Source organism: Labrus bergylta, chromosome 23 (assembly GCF_963930695.1).
Source record: "Labrus bergylta chromosome 23, fLabBer1.1, whole genome shotgun sequence".
In the NCBI taxonomy this organism is placed as follows: domain Eukaryota; kingdom Metazoa; phylum Chordata; class Actinopteri; order Labriformes; family Labridae; genus Labrus; species Labrus bergylta.
This window is the reverse complement of record NC_089217.1, coordinates 13383397-13406531: the sequence shown is the minus strand read 5'-3', so window position 1 is coordinate 13406531 and position 23135 is coordinate 13383397. Positions and strand designations below refer to the sequence as shown.

The following is a 23135-nucleotide window of genomic DNA, read 5'->3' as shown; positions in this document are numbered from 1 at the left end:
GTTCTTTAGTTTATTTGCGTAAACGCTCACTTCCTGTAAGAGTTCAATGAAACTATAGGACTGTATGTCAGCGTATGGAGTGTTTTGGAGGAGAGGGGTCGCACTGGGACACTCACCGTCTTGCCTTGCAGAGACTGGGCAGTGATGGTCTGAGCGGGGGCAGGGGCGGGGACGCTGCCCGCAATGGATCGTCGGTCCGCTTGGAAGCCGTACTGTCGGGGTAGAGGGATGAGAATAAAATAAGTTAAGACAGAAAAGGGAACACAAACTGCTTCTTTTGGAAACATGATTGTTGGACTAAATAACATCCAAAACGAAGCTCGACAAACATGGGAAGTATTCATGGCTTTATTTTAGGGATGTAACATCTTAGAGAGGTAATGAGGAGAGGATGAATATGTGTGCAGAACACAGACTGTAAATATTCATGTTTGAATCCTGAGTGACGTCACCCGTCTGTTCCTGCAGGGGGCGCTGGAGTCCCATCAATGGCGGACTTCATGCTGGAAATGCTCTCAGTCTAACTTTCAGTCAACCTAACGACAGGCTGAGAGCTGGAGCTGAGGCGGGTTTTAAGCCTCCTGACGCCTTATTGTGAATAACTCTTATCCTTCATCAAATCAAAACTGATGAGTCATCAAAACATTCACCCCCCGTACAGTGTGTGTCGATCGAGACATGAGCTAATCAGACCTGTTTGGTTTTTTGAACCAGGCTGTAAACATGTTAATCTCTGCTGTAAAAACAGGCTTTTTTGAATGGGTGTGTATGTGACTTCCTGTGCTTCTGCAGCCAGCCTCTAGTGGACACTCGAGGAACTGCAGGATTTTAATATTTCGTGAACAAAAACATAATAGTCCTTGTTATGGATCCTCAACTGCCCAGTGTGCAGTGGCCTAACGGCAAAAAAGTAAAGGTCCGTCCCAGTTCCGACAGACGGGTCAGATCAGCAGACATCTTGATCAAGGACCGGATTTATACCAGACCAGTTGCAAGTCTTATCCCGTAGCCCTCATTACCACTTTGACAGAATTACATGAAGTCAGTCGCCAAACACAGAAAGTGGGCTTCTGCGGGGGCGAGTGATGTGAACTCTGTCCACCAGGGGGCCGCAGTTAAGGCAGCATGCAGAGCACAGTTCTTGTCTTTTCCTGCCATGTTTCTCAAACTCCTCCATTCTGCTTTGAATAAGTTTCCCTCAGTGTCTCCACCATGTCTGACAAAGACTATTTATCCATGTGAAGTGTGGGGATGGCTTTACTTGGTTTGTAGCATTGTACTTCATCCCCAAAACCATAACTTTGTGGTTCATTTTCTCAATATAACTTGATAAAACCTGATTTATTTTTGACACGGCCTCGCTACGAGAACAATGCCAAGCTCAAAACATTTCTCTCCTGGGACAACCGCAGAGTGTTTTCCTGCTTTGCTTTGTCTGGCGTCTCAATGCCCCGTCCCCTAATACACACGAGAATGATCACCTCCTAAAGTTTGGATCTGCTGCAGCCAGGACCCTCGTTAAAAACAAACAGATTGCACACATACACAACATGTGAGTCAGACTCCAGAGCCGTCTTACAACAACATATATTTAAAACTAAAGATGAGGGCTTTTCAGCATGGAATGTTTTTCAGTTGTGTTTTGAAGCATGCCTGATTTACAGTCATTAGCTCCTTCAAGCAGAAGCTTCTTAATTGCTTTTATTGAGTTTATTCTGTGACGTGACCGAGGAACAATGCAGCAGGAAAAGACAAACATTAGTCAAATGAGAATTCAACAAAAGGAATCATTAAGTCATATATTTGAATGCAGCTATCTCTCTGCCAACATCTGCTTTCTTTGTCAACAAACAAAGAGCGACGGGTGGACTCAAATTATTGTCGGTTTAATTTAATACAGCCGCTGAAACATTCACCGTACGGACGCAGGACTTTACCAAACCAAAGAAAATCTCTTCAAGCCATTTAAAATTATATTCAAACCAAAGAGCTGAACAAAAAATGCAGTGACACTAAGTTTAAAGCAATCTCTGTTGCCTTGTTGATTGGCGGTATCCAAAAGAACAGAGGCCTTAAAAACACTTCTTAAAACACTTCTTTGGTCTTATTTTAAAAAAGCTGCTGCAAGAGAACGAGTGTCTCAAGCTGTTGGAATGACTCAATATCGTTTGCCTTGGACTTTTATCTTTGTTCCAATGGTATTGAAACAGTTATCAGACTTATTTGTTTTCTACAAGTATCGTATCAAAGTCTTCTCTAACAGTGTGTCCTAATAGCTGCCAGACGCTAACTTCCTTTTGTTTTCCTTCGCACCATCTGAGTGTTTTTTTTATATACAGGTGTTCTCTGCGTCTTGCTCATCTCTCTCACTGTGAATAGCGAGCAGATCGTACGTCGCCCAGTGGATTCACCTGAGCTGTCTTACGTGGCTCAGAGTACAAACTGGATCTGAGGTGTCTATGTGGCTCATCACTTGGGGACGGGGGATCGGACTTGGGCTTCAGACGTGTGACAGGAGGATTGGACTCGTTTATTGAAGTGTGAATGATTCACTGAGTGCAAACTCATCTCTGCTTCCTGCCAAACTCTCGTGGGGAAATGAGGAGGAACATCTGTGGACTCTTCAGATTCAGGCCTACTTCCATCTCTGACAAGGACCTCCTCATCGACGGGGGACGGGATGCCAAGCGCATTCAGAGTGTTTCAAAAAGGAGTGAGCTGTATTGAGTCTAATTTTCATCATCTAGGGGGGAAATGTGAATGACAAAAGTGCAAACAGAGCGTCATTTCCAGCGTTTTTCTATCTGCATTTAAGCTCTTTGATTCACACGATGAATCGACTGATCCTCAGGCTCAGGAAATGTGCTTGTTTTCTCTTCAAACCTCGAATCAGACATCACAATGACGAGAAGTCTTGAGTGATGCTGAATGCTTTCATTTTCTTTAACTACAGGTGCAGCCAATGATAATCCGTTGATGGTAACTGAGAGATGGACACTGAAAGCGGTAACTAGATCTTCAAAGCTGGAAACTCACTCGATTTGGCAGAATGCATATCTGTCATCATATCACCAAGCGAGTCCCTGGCATGTTGACAGTAACCAAACATATCATCATACCACTGGCTTTCTTACAGTCATGTGCCATGTCTCTCCACCACTGATTGGTGGTGAGACATGAGTTGCTACAAACCTGCAACTCTACAAGCTGGCTCGCAAATATCTGTGTGCACCAGGAACGGCTGTACACTCTGAACGAGTGTCAGGTAATATTGTAAATAAAATTAAATAGGTCGGTCCTTTAGGATTGTCGACAGGCTGCTGGTTTTAGGCTCATTAACGAAACGGTAAAGTGAAGTAATGAAAATGGTGGTTGAATGTCATCCAACATTCCTGTCATATTTTGAATTTGATTTTGATTGAAAGAAAGACAGCCCCCAGTGTTCACTTTCACACCTTACAATAAATCAAACTACCATTAAAAAAGGATATCGTAGATTATACCTGAGTTGTAAAGCTGGGTGGAAGTTCGTCTCCGGCTCACCAAACACATCAAACACCAAAAGGTCACTCTCTGCATTCAACATATTTCATGTGGAATACGTTTCTGTGTCAGTTTGTGGAGTGGAGAATATTGATAGTGCTTGTAATGAAGGACTTCTTAAACAGACTCGCAGAAGCTGCAGGGAGTCTTTAACTTCAGAAACCGGCTTTAGAGACGAAGCACGCTTTCCTAGAAGTTGAGTTTCTAAACAAGTTGTTGGCTAACACCGAGGCCATCGAGTCTTCTAAGAACATAAAGTTGCTTTGAGCATTTCTTGAAAATCCTAACTAAGCACAGTGCTCTGCTGCCTCTCACACATGAACTGCCTCTCAGTCGAGAACTTAAGAAGCTAATGTTTATGATGCATTTAGTTCCTGTGCCTCAAAGGTCAATAACAGCCTCTGTAGATTTGAGAATGTGGATTTAAATGTTGCTTTTAGGTTGTAATGGTCCTCCTTTTTGCACCTTTTAATGTATCTATAAAGCCTTGCCCTTTACCTTTGTGAGCTGTGCTCTGTGCCGGGGGTCCAGCGTCACGTCCCCCATGAAGACGGGTGAGGACACCTCCGAGTGGGGGGTGGTGCTGGGGTTGTGAGCGACCTGCTGGCGAGGAGGGGAGAAGGTGCTGTAGAGAGCCAGGGAGCCGTGAGACGGAGAGGTGGGGATGGAGTGTGCCACGGCGTGTTCGGAGATGTTGCCCATGGTCTTTGTGCTGGGCAGAGTGCCATAATGGCTGACAGCTGGAGGCGGCAGGAGGAGAGAGGAGAGGCAGAGTGGAGTCAGATGCTTTCCAAGCCTGAAACATTTTCTGTGGTGGTAAAAAAAATTGCCGCCATATTCCAAAATGTGATCTTTAAAAAATGATGACATGATATAAAAATGATTATGGAGCTCTTACTGAGCCTAAAAGCACATCAGGTAACACTTTGAGGCTGTCATTTTCTGCAGCACACTTATAATAATAATGCTGTTGATACCATCCAGTGACACTCCACAGCTGTGAGGAGCCCCACATTGAAGGTTGAGGGAGGAGTTTGTTTACTTAGTGCACAAAGTTTCAAACCAGGCACTGAATTTGTAGCTTTAAAAAAACGAAATGTGTTATCTCAGCTTCAAGGTTTTTGCAGAGTTTATGGTCAGCACAGTGAGTATTTATAATGAGAAGGAGAAACGAACTATCACTGAGATAAAGGAGAATCACAAAAGGGGGAAAAGAAAGAAATGCAGTTTGTGATATTTTCACTTAAAGGTCACATATCCTCCTCCTCTCAAACCAGTTTAAATAAGTCTCAGAGCTCCTCAAAACATATGTGTGAAGTCTCTTATTCTAAATCCACTCTGATCCTGTATTTGATCATGCCTATAAACCCCTCTATTTCAGCCTTGCTCAGAACAGGCTGTTTCTGTATCTGTACCTTTAAATGTAAATGAGCTGTGTCTGACCACACCGCCTCTCTGGAAGGGCTTGTGTGTCTCTGTACGTTCTCGCTCCATGTCCTATTGTTTACGGTGAGAAGGCAGACTCAGAGGGCAGAACAAACACCTAACACCTAATGTGAGTGTAGCTGGTTGTCTGTCCTGTGATTGACGGGTGACCAGTCCAGGGTGTAACCCCTGCCTCGCTGTGACAAACTCTCATACTTGTCCCTCTCATGCTCTCCCTGTAGGACAGTTCTCTCTCTCTCTCTCTCTCTCTCTGGTCTCTGTACCTGTTGGCTGAGCCAGACTATGCCTGGAGAAGGCCTGCCTCTGCTGCCACTCGTACAGCTGCCACATGGTGTCGTCCCTCATCGACCTCCTCTTCTCCGCCGTGGACATGACGGTGCTGGTGGAGGCGGGACGGAGAGCTCGGTCGTACATGGACCCAGCCACGCTGCAGATGCTGTCGGGCCTCATTATACTGTTGCGGGGCAGCGTGCGGTAACCCTCGGGGTAGCGGGGCACGATTTGATTACGGTGGCTCGGCATGTTCCTGGGTAAGGTCTGGTAGGACGTCACACTGGGAGAGGAAACACAACAAACTGTGAGATACAAGTTCTCATCATCACGTAGGGTCAAGGATATTTTTTAAAGCTCAGCATTAACAGCAAGATCAGGAGTATATTTGTGTGGTTTTGATCCGTATCTGGACTTTCAGTCTTCAGGGAGGAAAAGAGTGACATATATTTATTTTTTTAATTAAATAAAAAGTGTAAAACTCTGTTATCTTGATCTTCAGCTGATTATTTACCACGTCAGGGTCTCTTGTTTTAATGATAAACTCATAACCATGAATGCAAACATGTTTGAGGCTTTTTGTTCAGATGTGGTTCTGAGATGTCACCAACATGCAAACAACACTCTTGGCTCTGCCTCATGCAAACAAACTTTCTTTCTGTTTGCAAAGAACATTTCAAGTTCTGCAAAGCACCAAACTGTGGGAGTGCTGCTTTTTCTGCCGCAGCAAAAATAGAGCCCCAGAAGTCTGAAGAGAAACAGCAGACAACCCTGGAGAGGAAGCAAGATTTGGTAGGTTTCTAAAGCTGGCTACACAATTCAATGATTTTATCTTACATGGGTTTTTAAAACGTTGGAGACAACAGACATGAGGATAGTTTCAACTGTTTTTTAATGTTATAATCCTCCGAACACACAAAATACGAGACCACGCACCTGCAATTAGTTTGAAGAAAAATTTCACAGTCGCAAGATCTCTGAGAAACTCGCTTGACTAGACATCGTTAGACATCGTCAACTGTCTGTCCTGCTGTGTGTTCAGTTTGGCAGCGAAAAACAATAGGATGGAATCCTGGCTGAGAGGACTGATTATGTGCAGCTAAAAACAATTTGCAGCTTGAGCTGAGGGCGAGCCGTTTGGTGACACTTCTCATTGGCTATTGGGGGTTTTCAGGCTGAGGCAGTACGATATGGAACGGATGATTCCAGATCGGGGAGGCTCGGAATCGATCGGGAGCAGTAAAATAATCGTAGTGACACCACACACTTGAGAATTATTTGGACAAAAAAATCGGTTTCGACAAGCCTTGAATGGGACCACGCCCCTGATTGTTGAAGGTGGCAAATCAGGCCCAGAATCAGGCGCTAAAATTGCCTAGCATGTAGCCAGCTTAAGTTAGGAAAGGTCGCATCTGACTCTGAAGCTTTGCATGTTGGACCGGCTAATAAATGCATCACAATAGACCTATGGTACTCTAGAAACTGGTTCCATTTATGGCACATTCACCTTTAAACAGCTGATGTACAAAGGAAGCTCTATATACACTCCAACAACATGCTGTCTGTAAAGAGGTTCTAACATGAGTGATCCAGTATCTTTTCAGGACACATGGTTTTCAGGTGGACAGCTTAACTGCCGAGCTTCAGGAGAGTTATAACCTTGAATCTGAAACAGAATCAGTCTGGGCTCAGGAACACTTGAGCAGGACAGACGCTCGTTGATCTCAGACTCCTCCAGCTCAGAGATCTTTTATATCAGGCCACTTCATCATTAGTTGTCAACAACTTTAAATCTGGACCACTGCAGCTGACTGAGGCTCTGACACAAACCCCTCACCTTGGAGAAAGGGTTCGGATCTTTGAAAAAGTAAATACACTTTCAAAAAATACTCAAATACAGACCAAGCACAAATGGCTTCATCATTAAGGTCTTCATTTAAGGACTCTTGTATTGATGACAATTCTAATGCAGTGATCACATGACAATTCAGATTTCCTCGTATATGGCTGTGGGGGATTATGGGTAGGAGAACATAAAAACATTCTACAATCCCACTTGTGTAGGGAGAGTACCTCCTCTGAAACAGGATTGAAATCAACAAGTTGGTCCTGAATTTATGACACCCACGTGACTTTTGTGCTTTGCATTTTGCTGTCGTCGTCATGGTAATGTCAGCTTGCTTTCCCAATTGGCTATTGTTCCCTTCCACATAACAAACCACAGAGCCCGTCCTGGGCCGTCCTCTGTGTTCGCCCCACACAACAGGATTTCTAATCGTAAATATTGAACCATTTCATATTTATTGGCGCCCCCTATCGTCTTCTGAGCAGATCGGGAACGTTAGAAATCACTCTGAATCACACCTCAGGAGAGTCTGGAAAGATAATCTTTGTGTCCATCAGATAGTCGGGCATTTGCTGACTTTGTTCTGAAGAGGGGAATCGGGCCAATTGTAGTGTGTACCCCGCTTAACACACAACTTGAGCTGTAGCAAACGTCTAGATTCAACACATTTAAGCTAAAATAACGATATTTCAAATGTATGCCTTTGCTGAACAAATATGTTTATGTCTTTTCTTGAATTATGAGCCGACGTCCCTCCGTATTTAAACTATCCAAGGTCTCTCCAGTTGCAAATCAATAGAGAAGCAAGGAAATGATCATTTATAAGAGTCCATATTTTAATAATTTTTTCATCATGAAATTTAAATCCTCGACTCTACTCTTCATTCTTTTCATGCATGTTCTTAAAAGTTGTTCTTGGGAGGACCTTGTCATCATGGGCTACACTTCACACGGCTCAGTCAGGACACCAGGATGTAACCTTGTCATCAGAAGAAAGACTTTCAAAAAGAGTATAAAATATGGCTTCTCTAAACTATAAAGAAAGCTGTGATGAGAGGTTTAGAGCTGCGAGTCGAAGAATCCAGAGCACATTCCTGCGACGCTCTGCTAAAAAGCACTGCGATAAATTAGCAAAGGACGGTGGCGGCGGCCATTTCTTCTCTCGGTGTTATGGAGGAAGATGGCAGCGGTGAACTTTTCAGAAACTAATAAATGTGCAAATAAGTGAATACACGGAGGAATGAGTCATTCTTTAAAGCAGGCAGTGACTCATGAATGTTGCAGCGTCCAGACCCTCCTCTGCTGCAGCAGGAGACCAGCTCGTAGAAAAAACATGTCGCCTGTGTTTTATGCTAAAAAAGACATTTACTTCCTTTGCAGCAATCAAGAGAACAAAAACCACAGCTGACATTAAAGTCGAGGCGTTGACATTTAAGGTGGGGTCACACACAGCCCACACATGTTTAGAGAAAGGACAGACAGAACGACCCACAAACACCTGCACATGCTGCACATGCTTATCCTGCATCAGTCAATCAGTGCGTTTAATCAGAGCGTACTGAGAAGGAACCCGCTTAATTATCTGTATGTGTGAGCCTCGACATGCTCAGTGCGCATGGCTGCCTTTAATTATCAAACTACTTTCTGTTCACAGAACTTTCCCCTCACTTTCACTTTGACCCCGAGGACACTGAGTCCCGACGAGCTCGTCATCGTTACAGACATTAGAGGTAATCATAAAGAGGACGCCTCGACTCTGCAGGACTGCGACCTCACGGGTCCACAGGGGGATTTATTAGAGTCTTTGTCACTGGGACTGCACCATCACCATCCGTCACCTGGATGAGTCGCTCTTTGTTCATCTCGTTTAACCTTTACATTCAGGAGAGAGAGGAGCGCCCGCCCTGACCTGAAGCTTGCATACCATGAGAGTCAAATATCCTTTTTACACTTGCACAAAAGTCTTTCTTCTGCCAGGAAAATCTCTGCAAGAAGTCGGTTTAGGTCCCTGATACACAAAGGAGGTCGACGGCCAGGACCGACCGTGAGTGATCGTTGCCCTAGTTTAATACCGTCGCTACCCGTCGGCCCTCCTCTACCTTTTTTCTGTCGATTCGACATGTTGAATAAGCGCCGGTCAAAATGCAGCGTGGTTGGTGAGAGGAATCTCTCTGATAGGCTGTTTAGCTAAGCGAATCAGTGCACGAGGAAGAAAAAGGGAAGTGAGGAAAGCCAAGTAAACAACTTTTTAATCAGACATTATTCTGGATTAGAAGTACCTATATCACGAGTGGTGAGCCACAGCGATGTGTTAAAATGGTCTTCTCGTATCACAACAACGGTGTATTTATCCGCATTCTTCTCCGTCCTCGTCCTCTTCCCGTTTCCACTTTTTGGATTGACGATTACAGACTACCGCCGCCTGCTGGCATGGAGAGTTATTTCCTCTCACGCATGCGCAGTACGTACTTGGTGGTTGTCGTTGGCTGTAGTCTTTCCGGTGTGTTCAAGTGCAACGTTTTTGCAAAGACAAAAGGCGTCATGAGGTGACGTCACAGTCGGCCTTCGTCGTTACTAGTTCTTGGTCTGCTTGGCGTGTCAGGACCTTTAGCCGATGAGTGAAAGGAAGCTTGGTGTGATAACAACATTTTAGACTTGAACATTTCTTAAAGCAAGGAACTAGATGTTGATTTCAGACGTAGGAGACAAGCAGTCGGGGCGCTGGTGGCGCTGTGGTTAGTGCGCGCGCCCCATGTACGGAGGCTATAGTCCTCCAAGCGGGCGGCCCAGGTTCGAATCCAACCTGTGGCTCCTTTCCTGCACGTCATTCCCCGCTCTCTATCTCCCTGATTTCTGACTCTATCCACTGTCCTCTCTCTACATTACATGCACAAAATGCACCAAAATAAATCTTTATAAAAAAGGAGAGAAGCAGCCAGGAGGGAATCATTACGAATGGAAATGTCATTAAAATACTTGGGTACGTATTTGGATGATAATCTCAAATTTGATGTTATTACTGAGTCTGTTGTAAAGGGGGGGGGGGGACGGGACAAAGAATTCACCTTTAACCAAAACGAAAGTCTTCCTCAGTCTGTCCTGTGATCTTCATCAGTCTCTTATTGAGAGACGTTTAGTTCTAACATCCAGCATGGTAACACTAAATGTGAGTTTTAAAACGGGCGATCATCAAAATAGGTCGACTTAAACTTTAGTCAGTGTCGGAACAATTAGCTCCAGAGACACTTTGGAACAACATCCCCGTAACATAGATCACTTCTGTACTCACAGGCTGTTTATTGATTTGCTTTTGACACAACACTTCTTTCCTTTTTTTTCTGCTTCATACACTAAAAACATTATTTTCTTGTTGATACCAAAACAATGAAACAAAGACCGGACTCTCTCCGAGTGAGTGTGAACATTTAGCTAAGGAGACGAGCAGAGCGAACAAGATTTGGATCCTAAGAGAGACAGGAAATCGAAAACAAACACGTCAGGTCGGGTATGAATACCTCACGCTGCTTTACATGGCGGTTTTCAGCTCAATCCTCGGTGCACTTTGTAACTCTGTCTGCTCGCCGTCAATAACACGGCTGTTAGCAGAACTCTCCTTGTTAACAACAATAACAGTCAGTCCAACAACAAAGTTTCTTTCTTCCCCTCGTTTGCACCCACAGCTGATAAAGATGACAAATGTGGCTCGGCGGCGCTCAGCTCGCTCTCATTACGCTCCCGTCTCTATGACTTATTCATGGCAGCAGACGGAGAGGGGAAGCGCTGACAGCACGACGAGCGGCTGCGCTCTGCACTTCTGTTCCGCTGCGTCCCCCCGTACAGCCGGCTAAACGCCAACTAAACGCCAGCGCTCCCAAATGAGACACACATCTGTTGTGACACAAAAAGCTTTCAGCTCCCCGCGTCCCGCAAGGTCACAGCAAGGACGGAGGAGGATGCACAGCGAGGGAGGGAGGGAGGGAGGGAGGAAGGAAGGGGGATGATTGAGGAATAATTGTTTGAATCTTGTGGAGGAGCAGAGCTGTTGGGATGAGAGGTCAGCCTCTTCTGTAGCTAAAGTTATCTAATTACTGAATTAGCACAAAAAAACAGGAATTAACATCTATTTGACAAGTTAAGCATAATTTGTTTTGAGAAGGTTAAAGGAGCAATATGTAACACTGACACCTAGTGTTTAAAATGGGTACTGCAGTCTAAATTCTAAACATTGTAGATAGCTGTCTCCCCCCGCCCCCTCCTCTCTAGAGTCGATGCTCACGCAGGTTTCCATGTGGTGGACACTGAAGCTTCAGTGTTTATCCAGCTCTGCATCGGTCTGTAAACCTTTCTGTGTTCTAACCTCTCTCCATTTTTCAAAAAGCATCTCCAATATTGATCCTAGTTTGAGCACGTTTCTGCTCGTGGAGCTTATTAGAAACATGCAGAAGCTTTTTAGGTCGGGTACAATCACTTCTATCTGAACCACTTCTCTTGCCCGCTTCCATCACTGCAACACCTGTTGGTTTGACCTGATAACTGCTCTCATATCTGACAAACTGAGGGGCATCCAAAACGGCCGTGTGGGGGTGCCTTAAAACCGCCTACCTTCTCTGGTCCAAACAAATCCAGAGCATTCAGGAGCAGAATCTAAAGTTAGAAGGAGGACATACTGGCTGCTGCATTGTTGTCAGAGAAGCCAGCACTTCAACATAGCATGTTTCCTTAATGTCTGATCATATAGTAAGGTCACTTTATCATTTCACTCACTACATATCTTAATCCTTTCATTACATGTTTACAATAAAGTTTGACAACTGCTAATTTTTCTATTACCTGTAACACATGTTCATTTGGGATGTGAAGTTCACTGCTGTCAGATTGGTTCAGGTGATGTAAAAGTTGACTTGGTCGTCCCTCATACGCTCACTTTAAGTATTGGACTTGGCTGAGAGTTTCAGCCTGCAGCTGGGTTAGGGTTAGCTGTAATAGCTGCAACATAACCCTTGAGGGCCATGCTCCTTTTTTACAGTCCATTTACTTAGAGTTGTTGTTTTTTCCCCTGACAGGCTTAGAGGTGTCAGACAACATTACGTAAAGGATCCCTGCAGAGATAGAACTTTTTGTCACAGAGGAGGTTGATCTTTTAAATCAGAAACCTACGCTACATCGCTCTCTTTAAAGCCACCAAACAATCATTTTATTGTGCAGAACTCAGGAGACACTGGTCAACAACTGCCTGATAGTAACTTTATGTTTGTCTGTGTCGGTTCTCAGTCATCCTGTGTGACTTTATGTTTGTTGTTGTGTGACTTTGGTTGTATGAATCGGTAGAAATTAACCAATGCAATATCATATTACCTGCCAGACTTTGTTTTTTAAGATGCAAAAGTCTGAGGAGCCTAAGAAAAAGAAACAACACAAGCACACATTCAGTCGGTCTCACCTCCTGGCGTCGTCGTCCACTCCTCTCGTCCTCTGCGTGCGGACCCAGTGCTCCAGTTGCTGCATGGAGTTGGTCCTGGACAGACCTGTTCCCGGCTCCTGGACTGGAACAGGGGACTTCACTGGACCCCCAGTTTGGCTGGCATCCACCTCAGCTGGACTGCAGTCTCCCATCAGCTCCCCCTGCGCAGAACCCGAGCCGTTTACCTGCACAGGTTTGTGGGTGTTGAGGCTGGCCTGGCGGGATGCAGAGACGGCGGCTGCGATGGCGGCGGCCTGAGCCGGCTGCAGCTTGATGCTGCTGATTTTGGTCAGAGTCCGCTCTGCACTCGGATCCCTCTGGAAGCCGTATTTATCTCCTGCCCGGACTGTAGCGTACTTCTCTGCGTCTCTGAGCATTGAGTACTTATCTCCTTCTCGTAGCGTTGCGTACTTCTTCACCTCCCTCACAGTGCCGTATTTATCCATTACCTGTAAGGTTCCATATTTACTGTCGGCCTTCATCGTACCATACCTCTCCGTCTCCTTTAACGACAGCTGTCTCCTCACCTCCTTATGAGGAGCAGGTTTCTGTAAGTCCTTCTGGAGCATGTGCCTGTCTCCTACTTTCTGCAGTGCATATTTTTCTCCATCCTTAGTGAGCAGGTACTTCTCTCCATCTTTAGACGGAGCGTATCTCTCGTCTGTCGGCGTCACTGTGTACTTTTCATCCACTTTCTGCACAGCGTACTTCTCCAGCTCCCTGTGAATGGCGCACACCTCCCCGTCTTTATGCAGATAGGTCTTCTCTCCATCTTTCCGCAGCAGATACTTCTCTCCATCCTTGTGGAGGAGATACCTCTCTCCGTCCTTCTGGAGCATGTAGCTTACACCGTCTTTCTTTAGCGAGTACCTCTCCCCGTCTCTCTGCAAGGTGTAGTACTCTCGCTCCCTCTGGCTGTTGTGTTTTTCCTCTTTCTTCCGTTTGTCGTCCACTCGAGACAGCGAGTGTTGTCGCAGGGGCTCGCGGTTGCGTTCATTGTTCTGGATCTCGGGCCGGGTCAGGACTCTGTGGTTCAGTAGGTTGTTCAACTCCTGAGGCGTCCGCTGGTCCACTTTCAACTTGTCCATTCTGGGAAAGAAAGAGAAGGGAGAGAATAAAGAAAAGAGTTTTCTAAGAGTTTTCAAAGACACCTGGAGTGTCTGAAGTCTTGTGTTTGTTCTGACTGTCTGATTTTCTGACCTTCCCCTTCTAAGAAGTTTCTGATCTCAGTGTGAACCCCTGAGGGGGCAGGACTGAGGCCTGTCTGGGTTAACAACTGTGAAGGATTACAGATGTCAAAGAGTCGCGGCTAACGCTGAAAAATGATCTTTTGTTGTGTCTGGAGGAGAAAAAGTTTAACTTCCAAACTCTGAATGGCTGAGATCACGGATGGAAGTGACATAACTCACATTAGTAAACAAGTCACCTGTTTATCCCAAAGACTGTAAAATATTGATTTTACGAAGCCTGAGTGACGTTATCCATCAGTTCCTGCAGGGGGCGCTGGAGTCCTATCGATGGCGGTCTCTATGCTGGAAATACTCTCAGTCTAACTTTCAGTCAACCTAACGACAGACTGAGAGCTGGAGCTGAGGCGGGTTTTAAGCCTCCTGACAAACCGTTACACCGCGCCCACCTGTCAATCAGGTCAGCTACACGCCTTATTGTGAATAACTCTTATCCTTCATCAAATCAAAACTGATGAGTCATCAAAACATTCACCCCCTGTCGATCGAGACATGAGCTAATCAGACCTATTTGTTTTTTTGAACCAGGCTGTAAACATGTTAATCTCTGCTGTAAAAACAGGCTTTTTAGAATGGCTGTGTGTATGTGACTTCCTGTGCTTCTGCAGCCAGCCTCTAGTGGACACTCATGGAACTGCAGGATTTTACACTTCAGCATCGGCTCAATTTTTTAACGCCTATTTGGCCTCTCCCTTCATCCCTATTTCTTGCCCCCTTTTTTTTGGAAGATGGCTGTTCAACAATGAGTTTGGTTCTACTTCTCTGTTCGAGTATTAGGGCTAATAAATGCATTCTGGGACTTATAGGCAATGCTGGCATGGCTTGAGAATCAGGAGAACTCGGCTTCCTTTGTCAGTAGAGCAGCACTGAGTTATTTACTGCCTAATTTGACTACATTTACGATCAACACTGATTGAACATCTACATAAAACAGTGTCCCATGTCTCTGGGATTGTTATTTTAGGGGTCGGAGAGACATAAAAAAACATTGTGGAAATTCCCTTTAACCCCTGACGAGTCGTACCACTTCTTTGTAGTCATGTCAGCAATATCATGTTTACAAATGGGGTAGTTAGTTGTATTTAATTGGGCTCGATTGCCATTTAAATCATATTTTCGTGCTCATTGAAAGGAATAAAAAATAGAAAGCTCCTTCATGTAACTCGATATCTCCCATGATTGAAGCTCAACTTCTCTGCAGCTCTCAGCGGAGGGATTCTGAACACGAGGAAACTCTAAACTCGACACTTTTAGAGGCATTTAGGAGAACTCTTGGGATATGATAAAACACTTCATGAATATTACAGTGCTGGAGAATATGTGGTTCCAACATGGTGACTGTGTCTCTCAGATTTCCTCTTACAACCATCTGATGTGTGTATTCTTGTGTGTGGGCGAGTTTCTGCAGAGAGTATACGGACCTCCTGACCGGCTCACTGTGCACGAGAGCAGCATCCGTCATGACTTTCATCCACGACTCCATCTCTTTGGCTGTGTCAGTACAGAAGTAGTATGTCCGCATGTTGGGGTGAGTGGCCTTGTGGTGAGAGAGGTGGAGGTATTGATGGGGGGAGATAGATAAAAAGGAGGAGGAGGAGGCAGAGAGGAAAACAGCAGTGAGAAACAGCTCTGGATGTGACCTTGAGATACCAGCAGGGAGTCTTTATATCACTCCTGTTGGCAGAGAGGTGTGTTTGTGTACAGTATGAGTGTGTGTGTGTGTGTGTGTGTGTGTGTGTGTGTTTGTGTGTAAAGTACGTGTGTGTGTGTGTGTGTGTGTGTGTGTACTGTATGAGTGTGTGTGTGTTTGTGTACAGTATGAGTGTGTGTGTGTGTGTGTGTGTGTGTGTGTGTGTGTGTTTGTGTTTGTGTACAGTATGAGTGTGTGTGTGTGTACTGTATGAGTGTGTGTGTGTGTGTGTACAGTATGAGTGTGTGTGTGTGTGTGTGTGTGTGTGTGTGTGTGTAAAGTACGTGTGTGTGTGTGTGTGTGTGTGTGTGTACTGTATGAGTGTGTGTGTGTTTGTGTACAGTATGAGTGTGTGTGTGTGTGTGTGTGTGTGTGTGTTTCTGTTTGCTTCTGCTGAAGTGTGAAAACACCACAGTGTGAGGGTCTTCAGGGATCCTCTCTGTGTGTCTTAGCAGGTACAGCTGCATAAATAAGAATGACACTGAAGTGTGTGAGAGTGAAGATTGATACCCATCTAGTTTGTTTGCACAGAGAGAAGCTAGCTTAGCATAGCATAAAGACTGGAGGCAGAGGGTAACCCAACCAACCAAACCAACCCAAACCAACCCAAACCAAAACTAAACTACACTAAAAAAAAGCCCCCGGTGAGCTTAATAATCTTGATCTCAACCAATAAGAAATTTATGGAAACTGAGCTGTTGCAGCGTTTTACCTTGAAAGCGTACTTCCTGCTGATGTGGTCGTCCACTGACAACATGGAGATGTGGAAACTAGGCAGCAGGATGCTTCCCAGGATGCTGTCCTCCTTGTCATCTGCACCAAAGAGCACGAAAAATATGTCAACATATATATACACAATCTTTTGTTCTGATACAGCAGAGTCAGCAAATTCATAAGTCACTTGATCCACTCTCAGAGCTCACCGGGGCTCTATTTTTGCTGAATTTCGGGAAATTGCACATAATTAGCGGAGGTTGAAATCTGAAGTGAATGCATAGCAAACTGACTTTGAGGACAAACAGGTTCGACTTTGATGATTGTGTCAAGAAGACAAATGATGATCTAAAAAATCCTTTTAGACAAAGACAGAGAAAAAGATTGAGATGAAAATGGTGGATGTTGTGGTTTGTTTTCTTGTGAGCTCAAATCTTGTTCTGCTCCCTGTGTGAGGTACAAAGCAAGAAACACAGACACAAACTTTTTTTGTGTTTCACATTCAGAAGCGAAACAGCTGCAAAGTACAAAAGCTGTGGCGCGCAGCCGTGAATGCATTAAAGTCGACTCGTCTTACAAAGTTCATATTCTTTGATGCCACATTTAAAGCCCTGAAACAACAGTTTGATCGGCATCATACTGGGACGGTTCTGACTGCTTCATTCGTCCATGCTCGGAGCTCTGATGCAGCTAGCCTCCAAGCTGCAGGCAGCACCGTGCAGGCAGGAACACGTGTGGTGCACCAGCTGCATATAAACCTACAGAGCCCCCGAGTCAGCGCTGCTGTTTGCTTTAGCCGAGCCGGAGCGCTGTGAGCCCCGCAGCTCCTCCGGCTCCATCCTTGCTCCTGAATTATTGAGACACAGAACACGCTCGGAAAAGCGGCGAGGAGGAGAGAGGCTGTTGGTATACACTGCAGCGCGAGGCGGTCCTTCCTCAGAACAGCTGACGTTTCAGAAATCTGCAGCAGGTTTTGAGGAGGCAGCGGAAACTTCTGTTTGATCAGAGGAGCTCTCAACACAAACAACTAAACAAAACTAACACACGTAATAGAATGGAGAATGCTCACTGGGATAAAAGAGAAATCCATTTCGGCCGCAAGGATCCTCACCTTTTCTTCTTGTGCACCCGAAATATCAGATCCAAACCTTTTTCATAAAAGTTATTTCAAGAGAAACATCTGCGCCCACAAAGTAATATTCCTGTTGGACATCATAATAACCCGTGTCTCCAGTTATTGACACAACCCGTCAAGTTTCCTCAGGGCATGTTTTGTTTCTGCCCATTTATTTTAGTAGTATTGTCGGATCCTGCTCTTCATGTTTTCCTGCCCTGATCGTGCTCAACTGTGTCTCGTTATCCCCTGAGTTTATTCTACTTTTATCATTGCCTGTCTTCTTGAATTTTGCCCGCCCCTCCTGGATTTGTTTGCTTCTCTGTTTTTGGATTACCTGTGCACCGACCTGGACTGTTTAATAAACTCTGCCCTTTTATTGCATCCTGCCTTGAGTGAGCATTTTTGGGTCTGTTAGTTATTAAGTTTTTCGCGAAACTAGCAAAAATCAAAAATGTTCTCCATGGACTGTTTGTTCCTACCCTAAAACACAACCAACACGAGAATGAATGCACAGGGGCAAAGCTTTCTCCTGAATACTGCTGACAGAGCCCACAACCTAGCTGTCTGCCCTCCCCTGGAAATATTTACAATATTTATAAGACAGCAACTATTTCTCCACAGAGACGTTGTCTGAGGCTTTGTGTAAGTGTTTGCAACTGAACAAGTTTTCTTTATTTACTTGAAGAAAATGTCATCAAGAACTTTTCTTGCATGCTTCTTCTGCTGGACTCTGTTTATCTAGTTGTCTTTCTGCATACACAGCCTGTGTTTACATGGCAGCTGTTATCATTAGTGTTCCTCTGTGGTGATAATGGAATTATGAGACAGCATGTGAACACGCTGACTTAGCGCGTATGGATACGATTCTCAGTAGGAGGATTTCTTATCTTGGCTGCTTATAAAAAAGAAAAGAAAAAGAAGGATGTGAAACTCCAAACTCTGCAGACACCTCCCACCTGAGTGACAGGAGGCGCTAAGAAAAAAAGAGATAGAGCAGGAGAAATGGAAAAAGAAGAGGTTATTATTGGAAAGCCGAGCACGTCATTGTCCTTCCTGAGGACGCCTCCTCTCTCTCTCTCTCTCTCTTGTCTCCGGCTGTATAAGCCAATAAACATCCAATTTTCCCTCGGGTTTGTCATGAAAGCAGCCGCTGATTGCGCTCTGGGAGCGGCTAATTTGTCAATTTATGGAGATAGAAGAAAAAAAAGGGTTTAGGAGACACGGAGGAGGAAGAGATGAGATTTGGTGAACATAAAGTTTTAAACGAGCGGTGCTGCAGAGCGGGAGTGAAAACAAGGACGAAACACTTCAACTGTCAGGCCACTTGACCCTGAAGAACCCTGATGTGACCTGAAACACGGCTCCCTTAGAACCCTGATGTGACCTGAAACACGGCTCCCTTAGAACCCTGATGTGACCTGAAACACGGCTCCTGAAGAACCCTGATGTGACCTGAAACACGGCTCCTGATGAACCCTGATGTGACCTGAAACACGGCTCCTGATGAACCCTGATGTGATCTGAAACACGGCTCCAGAAGAACCCTGATGTGACCTGAAACTTGGCTCCAGAAGAACCCTGATGTGATCTGAAACACGGCTCCAGAAGAACCCTGATGTGATCTGAAACACGGCTCCAGAAGAACCCTGATGTGATCTGAAACACGGCTCCAGAAGAACCCTGATGTGATCTGAAACACGGCTCCAGAAGAACCCTGATGTGACCTGAAACACAGCTCCTGATGAACCCTGATGTGACCTGAAACACGGCTCCAGAAGAACCCTGATGTGACCTGAAACACGGCTCCTGAAGAACCCTGATGTTATCTAAAACACAGCTCCTGATGAACCCTGATGTTATCTAAAACACGGCTCCTGATGAAGCGATAGAAACAGCTTAATATCAAAGCGCGCCAGTGTCTGAATATGCTCCATGCTCGCCACCTTCCACGAGGCTCTCGGCCCTCCACAGAATTGAAGGTGATGTAGTCGGTGTTTTATGAGAGTTGAGACCAAACGTCTCAAAGTCTCTCGTTCTTCAGTAGCTGCAGAAGAACTGCCGACGTCGGTTTCAAAGCTCCTTCATGTGTGTTTTATTAATTTGCTGAGAAGTTTGTTGAGAATGAGCTGTAATCACAGTAATCACAGACACATTCTCTGAGCAGTAATCCTCCTTTAAGGCGCCTGTTCCTCTCGCCCAAACGGCTTTTTTTCATCACGCTGCGCCGGTCGCTCGTGAGGGGAATAACAGCTCTTAGAAGGGAGACGGATTTTAAAGCTCTGCTCTTTTCCAAGAACCATTCATCTTTTTTTTAATTCTTTTTTTTTTTTTTTTCCATCGTGTGACTGTGTATGAAGAAAAGGGAACAGATTTATTTATCTTGTTCTCGTGTGTATTAAAGATTCACAAACTGCCAGTTGTGGAAATGATTCAAAGAAAGACTCAACTCTCTTTACGGCTCGTTTCCTTTTTGTTCAAACCAAACGGCTGCTGAAAGTAATCTGATAAGCCGGATGTACACTGTTTCATTTCAGGCTGATTTCAACATGATTTCTAAATTGTGGGAATGATTTTGAAATGATCAGTCGTGCAATGAACACTGAGGCACGAGGGCTGATGATAACACGAGCAGGCTAAGCAAAATGCCCGATATGTCCATCTTCCAGCTCCGTTTCCAGCTCCTAATGGGGGATTCTGAGGCGTTCACAGACCAACAGGGATATATAATCCCTCCAGAAACCGGGGGTCTCCTCCCAAAACTCCTCCAATATCTACAGCTCCCTCTTCACAACGATGGTCGGGTTCAACGCCCCCATTACTGCTGACGCTGCAACAATTCAACTGTCGATCTCATGGTCCATCTTACCCTCACTCGTGTACAAGAAAGTCTTTACCTGAGGCTTCACTCCTCACCTAGACGGAGCAATATTCTCGATTGGTGTGTGTGTGTGTGTGTGTTTGTGTGTGTGCGTCCTCACCTCTGTAGTAGAAGAGGCACATGTCACAGAGAACAAACCACCTCTTCTTCCACAGCTTCATGCCTGTGCTGTCCTGCAGGGGGCAAACGTCACAGATCATCAGGCATTCAGTCAAAGAAGAGTAATTATTACACTCTCTCTCTCTCTCTCTCTCTCTCTCTCTCTCTCTCTCTCTCTCTCTCTCTCTCTCTCTCTCTCACACACACACACTCTCACTCTCTCACACACAAAACAAGTAATTCCTCTCTTTTTTGATCCCCCCCTCACTTCCTTCCTCTTGATCCCCTCACTGTTTCTCCCTGCGGCTGCTTCTATTAACCAGCTTCTATCTCCTCCTCTGAGACAAATTGCTGTGTTTTATCTCTTCAGAGCGCGCTGACAAATTTGCGTCTGTGGTGCTCGAGGCGAAGGCTTGGGCTTTGTTCTGCACGCTGCTTCCCTCGTTCTTGTCTTTCTCCCCTCCCTCTTTGGTCTCGTAATGACTGCAGCGACAATAACACGTTTTTTTCAGACGGTTCCCTCACTTTGGGTTCTTTTTTTTCCCCCCTCTGTTTGCAAAGTGTCTCGTCCGTCCACAGACCTCGAGCTCGGGGTAAACACTGATGACATTTCTTCTGTGAGCGAGCACTTTGCCTGACAGGTCTGTGGGGAGGAGGCCGCGGTAGAGCTGGTGTGAAGTGAATCGATTGAGCGGCGACGCAGGGGCCGAGGCTGAGACGGAGGTTATTGACAGCGGCTGTAATCGAGGTCTAAAAGCTGAGTTGAACGCTGCTCGATGAGGCCGTCTTCAGGGAGCCGTTCCGCGGTCAGAGGTTGAAATATTGAGCTACAGTAGATCTCTGCAGGGTGAAGAAAATTGCTCAACTTGCAGCGAGTGGGTGGAAAGGTAATGAGCGAACAAGCTGAGCCTCAAGCTAGGTTAGCGAACGTTATGTCAAAGTCCACAGCAGGAACTGGATCCTCCAATTTCCTCCAGTTCAGCAGGCAGCAGCGGGACGCAATGTTTCAAAAACAACAGAAGCTGCAGAGGTCCAAAATATTACGAGACTAGAAAACTTTATACGAACCTCCTGCGGTCTGTGTTTGTTGGGAGAATTAGCAAAGAGCAGAGGAATCTTAACAACTTCACAACCTCTCACATCCCTGGATGAAATATCTTATTATATTTAGTAGTGCATAATCGCTGTTTTCTTTTGGTAATCGTGCAACACTGTGTGTAACCTGAGGTGATGAAGGAAGGTATGCAGGTAGAGGACCAGCGTGCACCGCGGTGGGGATGTGGTTTTTCACCAGGGCAAGAGCGAGGCAGAAAAGGAGCACATCGGCATGGTGCATCAGTGGCCTTTTGATTACGATCACATTAAAGCATTGTGCTTGAAGAACGAGGGTCAGTGATGTTTTTATTCACAGCAGATGTGAAAAAGTAAAGCTTTGTCTGGAAATGTTCATTTTCTGGGGGAGCTAACTTGCAAACTCTGCCACCGACGTTCAGCCGCGATATAAAATACATATAATGATACTTTCTGTAAACTGTTGGTATGTCCGTGTGCACTATTCCTCTTTGATATCTTTAGTGACAGTATTCATTCCCTCCTCCGCTCAGTGCTGGCCCCATAAACACTCAAACACATCCAGTAATCTTTAATCTGAGAAGTGAAACCGCCGTCCAGCCGTACCTGTTTGTAAAGCCAGTTGCTCTTCACCACCGGAGCATTGGGGTTCCTCTTGATGGAGTTGGACCTCTTTCCAAAGTTGTGGATTTTTTTGGAAGACCTGGAGGGCTGTGAACACACAAAACAGGAAGCACTGCTGAGGAAACATTCACATTACAGGTATTCAAACACACACACATCAACAGCACAACATATTTGCTAAACTTTGTGGAAAAAAAACAAAATCCAAACGTGCTCGTGATTCTGTCTTGTGTTTCCTACAGAGGGAACCCAACAGGGAGAACTCCACAGAGGAAAAAGAACCCAGAATACCATCTTTTCCCTCCTCATCTCGAACACGACGTGACATGTGTTTGGTGCATTACTTGTAAAGATGCTCGTATACTAAAACAGCGGCTATAAAAAGCAGCGAGAGAGAGAGAGGCAGATGTTTGCAGCTCATTAAACAAAAGACATATTTCACATCCCCCCATACATCACAGCTCACTTATTGAAAAAAAAACAAAAAAAACAACGCAGCGCTGCAGCATGAAAATCTGCTTTATTTCAGGCAACAAGCCGGAGGGCGGAAGACGATCTTTAAGTCTAAATTTAAGACAAACAGGATAAATTACAGGTGACAACAAATCGTTTGAGGAAACTAATCCAGTCTGAATGTCTGCAGGCGACATGCATTCACATCAGAGGATCATTGTTCAGTTTCATATTCCAAAGAAGAAAAACCTCTTCAACAAGGAAATTTATGAAGGCTTGCAGAAACTAACGGACACATTTTGATGGAATTAAGGCGGATCATTGAGACCCAGGGCGTTACCTCGGGTTGCAATCTTGGTTTTGACTGGGACTCACTCTGCCCCGGTCTTGGTGTCGGTTTTGATCCCTAAATGTCTCGGCCTCTAAGCACTCTGGTCTCTGGTATGTCTCAGTCTCGGTTACTGTGGTCTTGACTTCAAAACTACCGTACTTCATCTGGAATCTTGGAAAAAAAGATTTGCAAACTCCCCATTTTTATTTTTTGTCTCCTTTTAGGCCAGGCTAATTGAGACGTCCCAAAGATTTCTAACTGAAACACACATTCCTAAAAATCTTCATCTTGTAAGAGTTTGAAGTCCTTCAGTTCAGCGCACGCTTCTTCTGCAGCAGAGCTTCT

The 23135-nt window shown here is 45.1% G+C and overlaps 1 protein-coding gene across 13 annotated transcripts in view; it reads right to left on the bottom strand.

Moving 5' to 3' along the window:
* Positions 1-23135, bottom strand: part of plekha5 (pleckstrin homology domain containing, family A member 5) — a 189157-nt gene that overhangs the window by 22669 nt on the left and 143353 nt on the right. For all 13 annotated transcript variants that reach the window (XM_020644649.3, XM_065951407.1, XM_020644655.3 and 10 more), the window contains 8 exons: positions 21989-22093; positions 20313-20385; positions 16216-16316; positions 15235-15350; positions 12546-13655; positions 5253-5542; positions 4042-4283; positions 117-212 (listed from right to left, as the gene is read on the bottom strand). In XM_020644649.3, the coding sequence (XP_020500305.1) occupies positions 117-212; positions 4042-4283; positions 5253-5542; positions 12546-13655; positions 15235-15350; positions 16216-16316; positions 20313-20385; positions 21989-22093 (2133 nt within the window). The remainder of the gene's footprint in view (positions 1-116; positions 213-4041; positions 4284-5252; positions 5543-12545; positions 13656-15234; positions 15351-16215; positions 16317-20312; positions 20386-21988; positions 22094-23135) is intronic.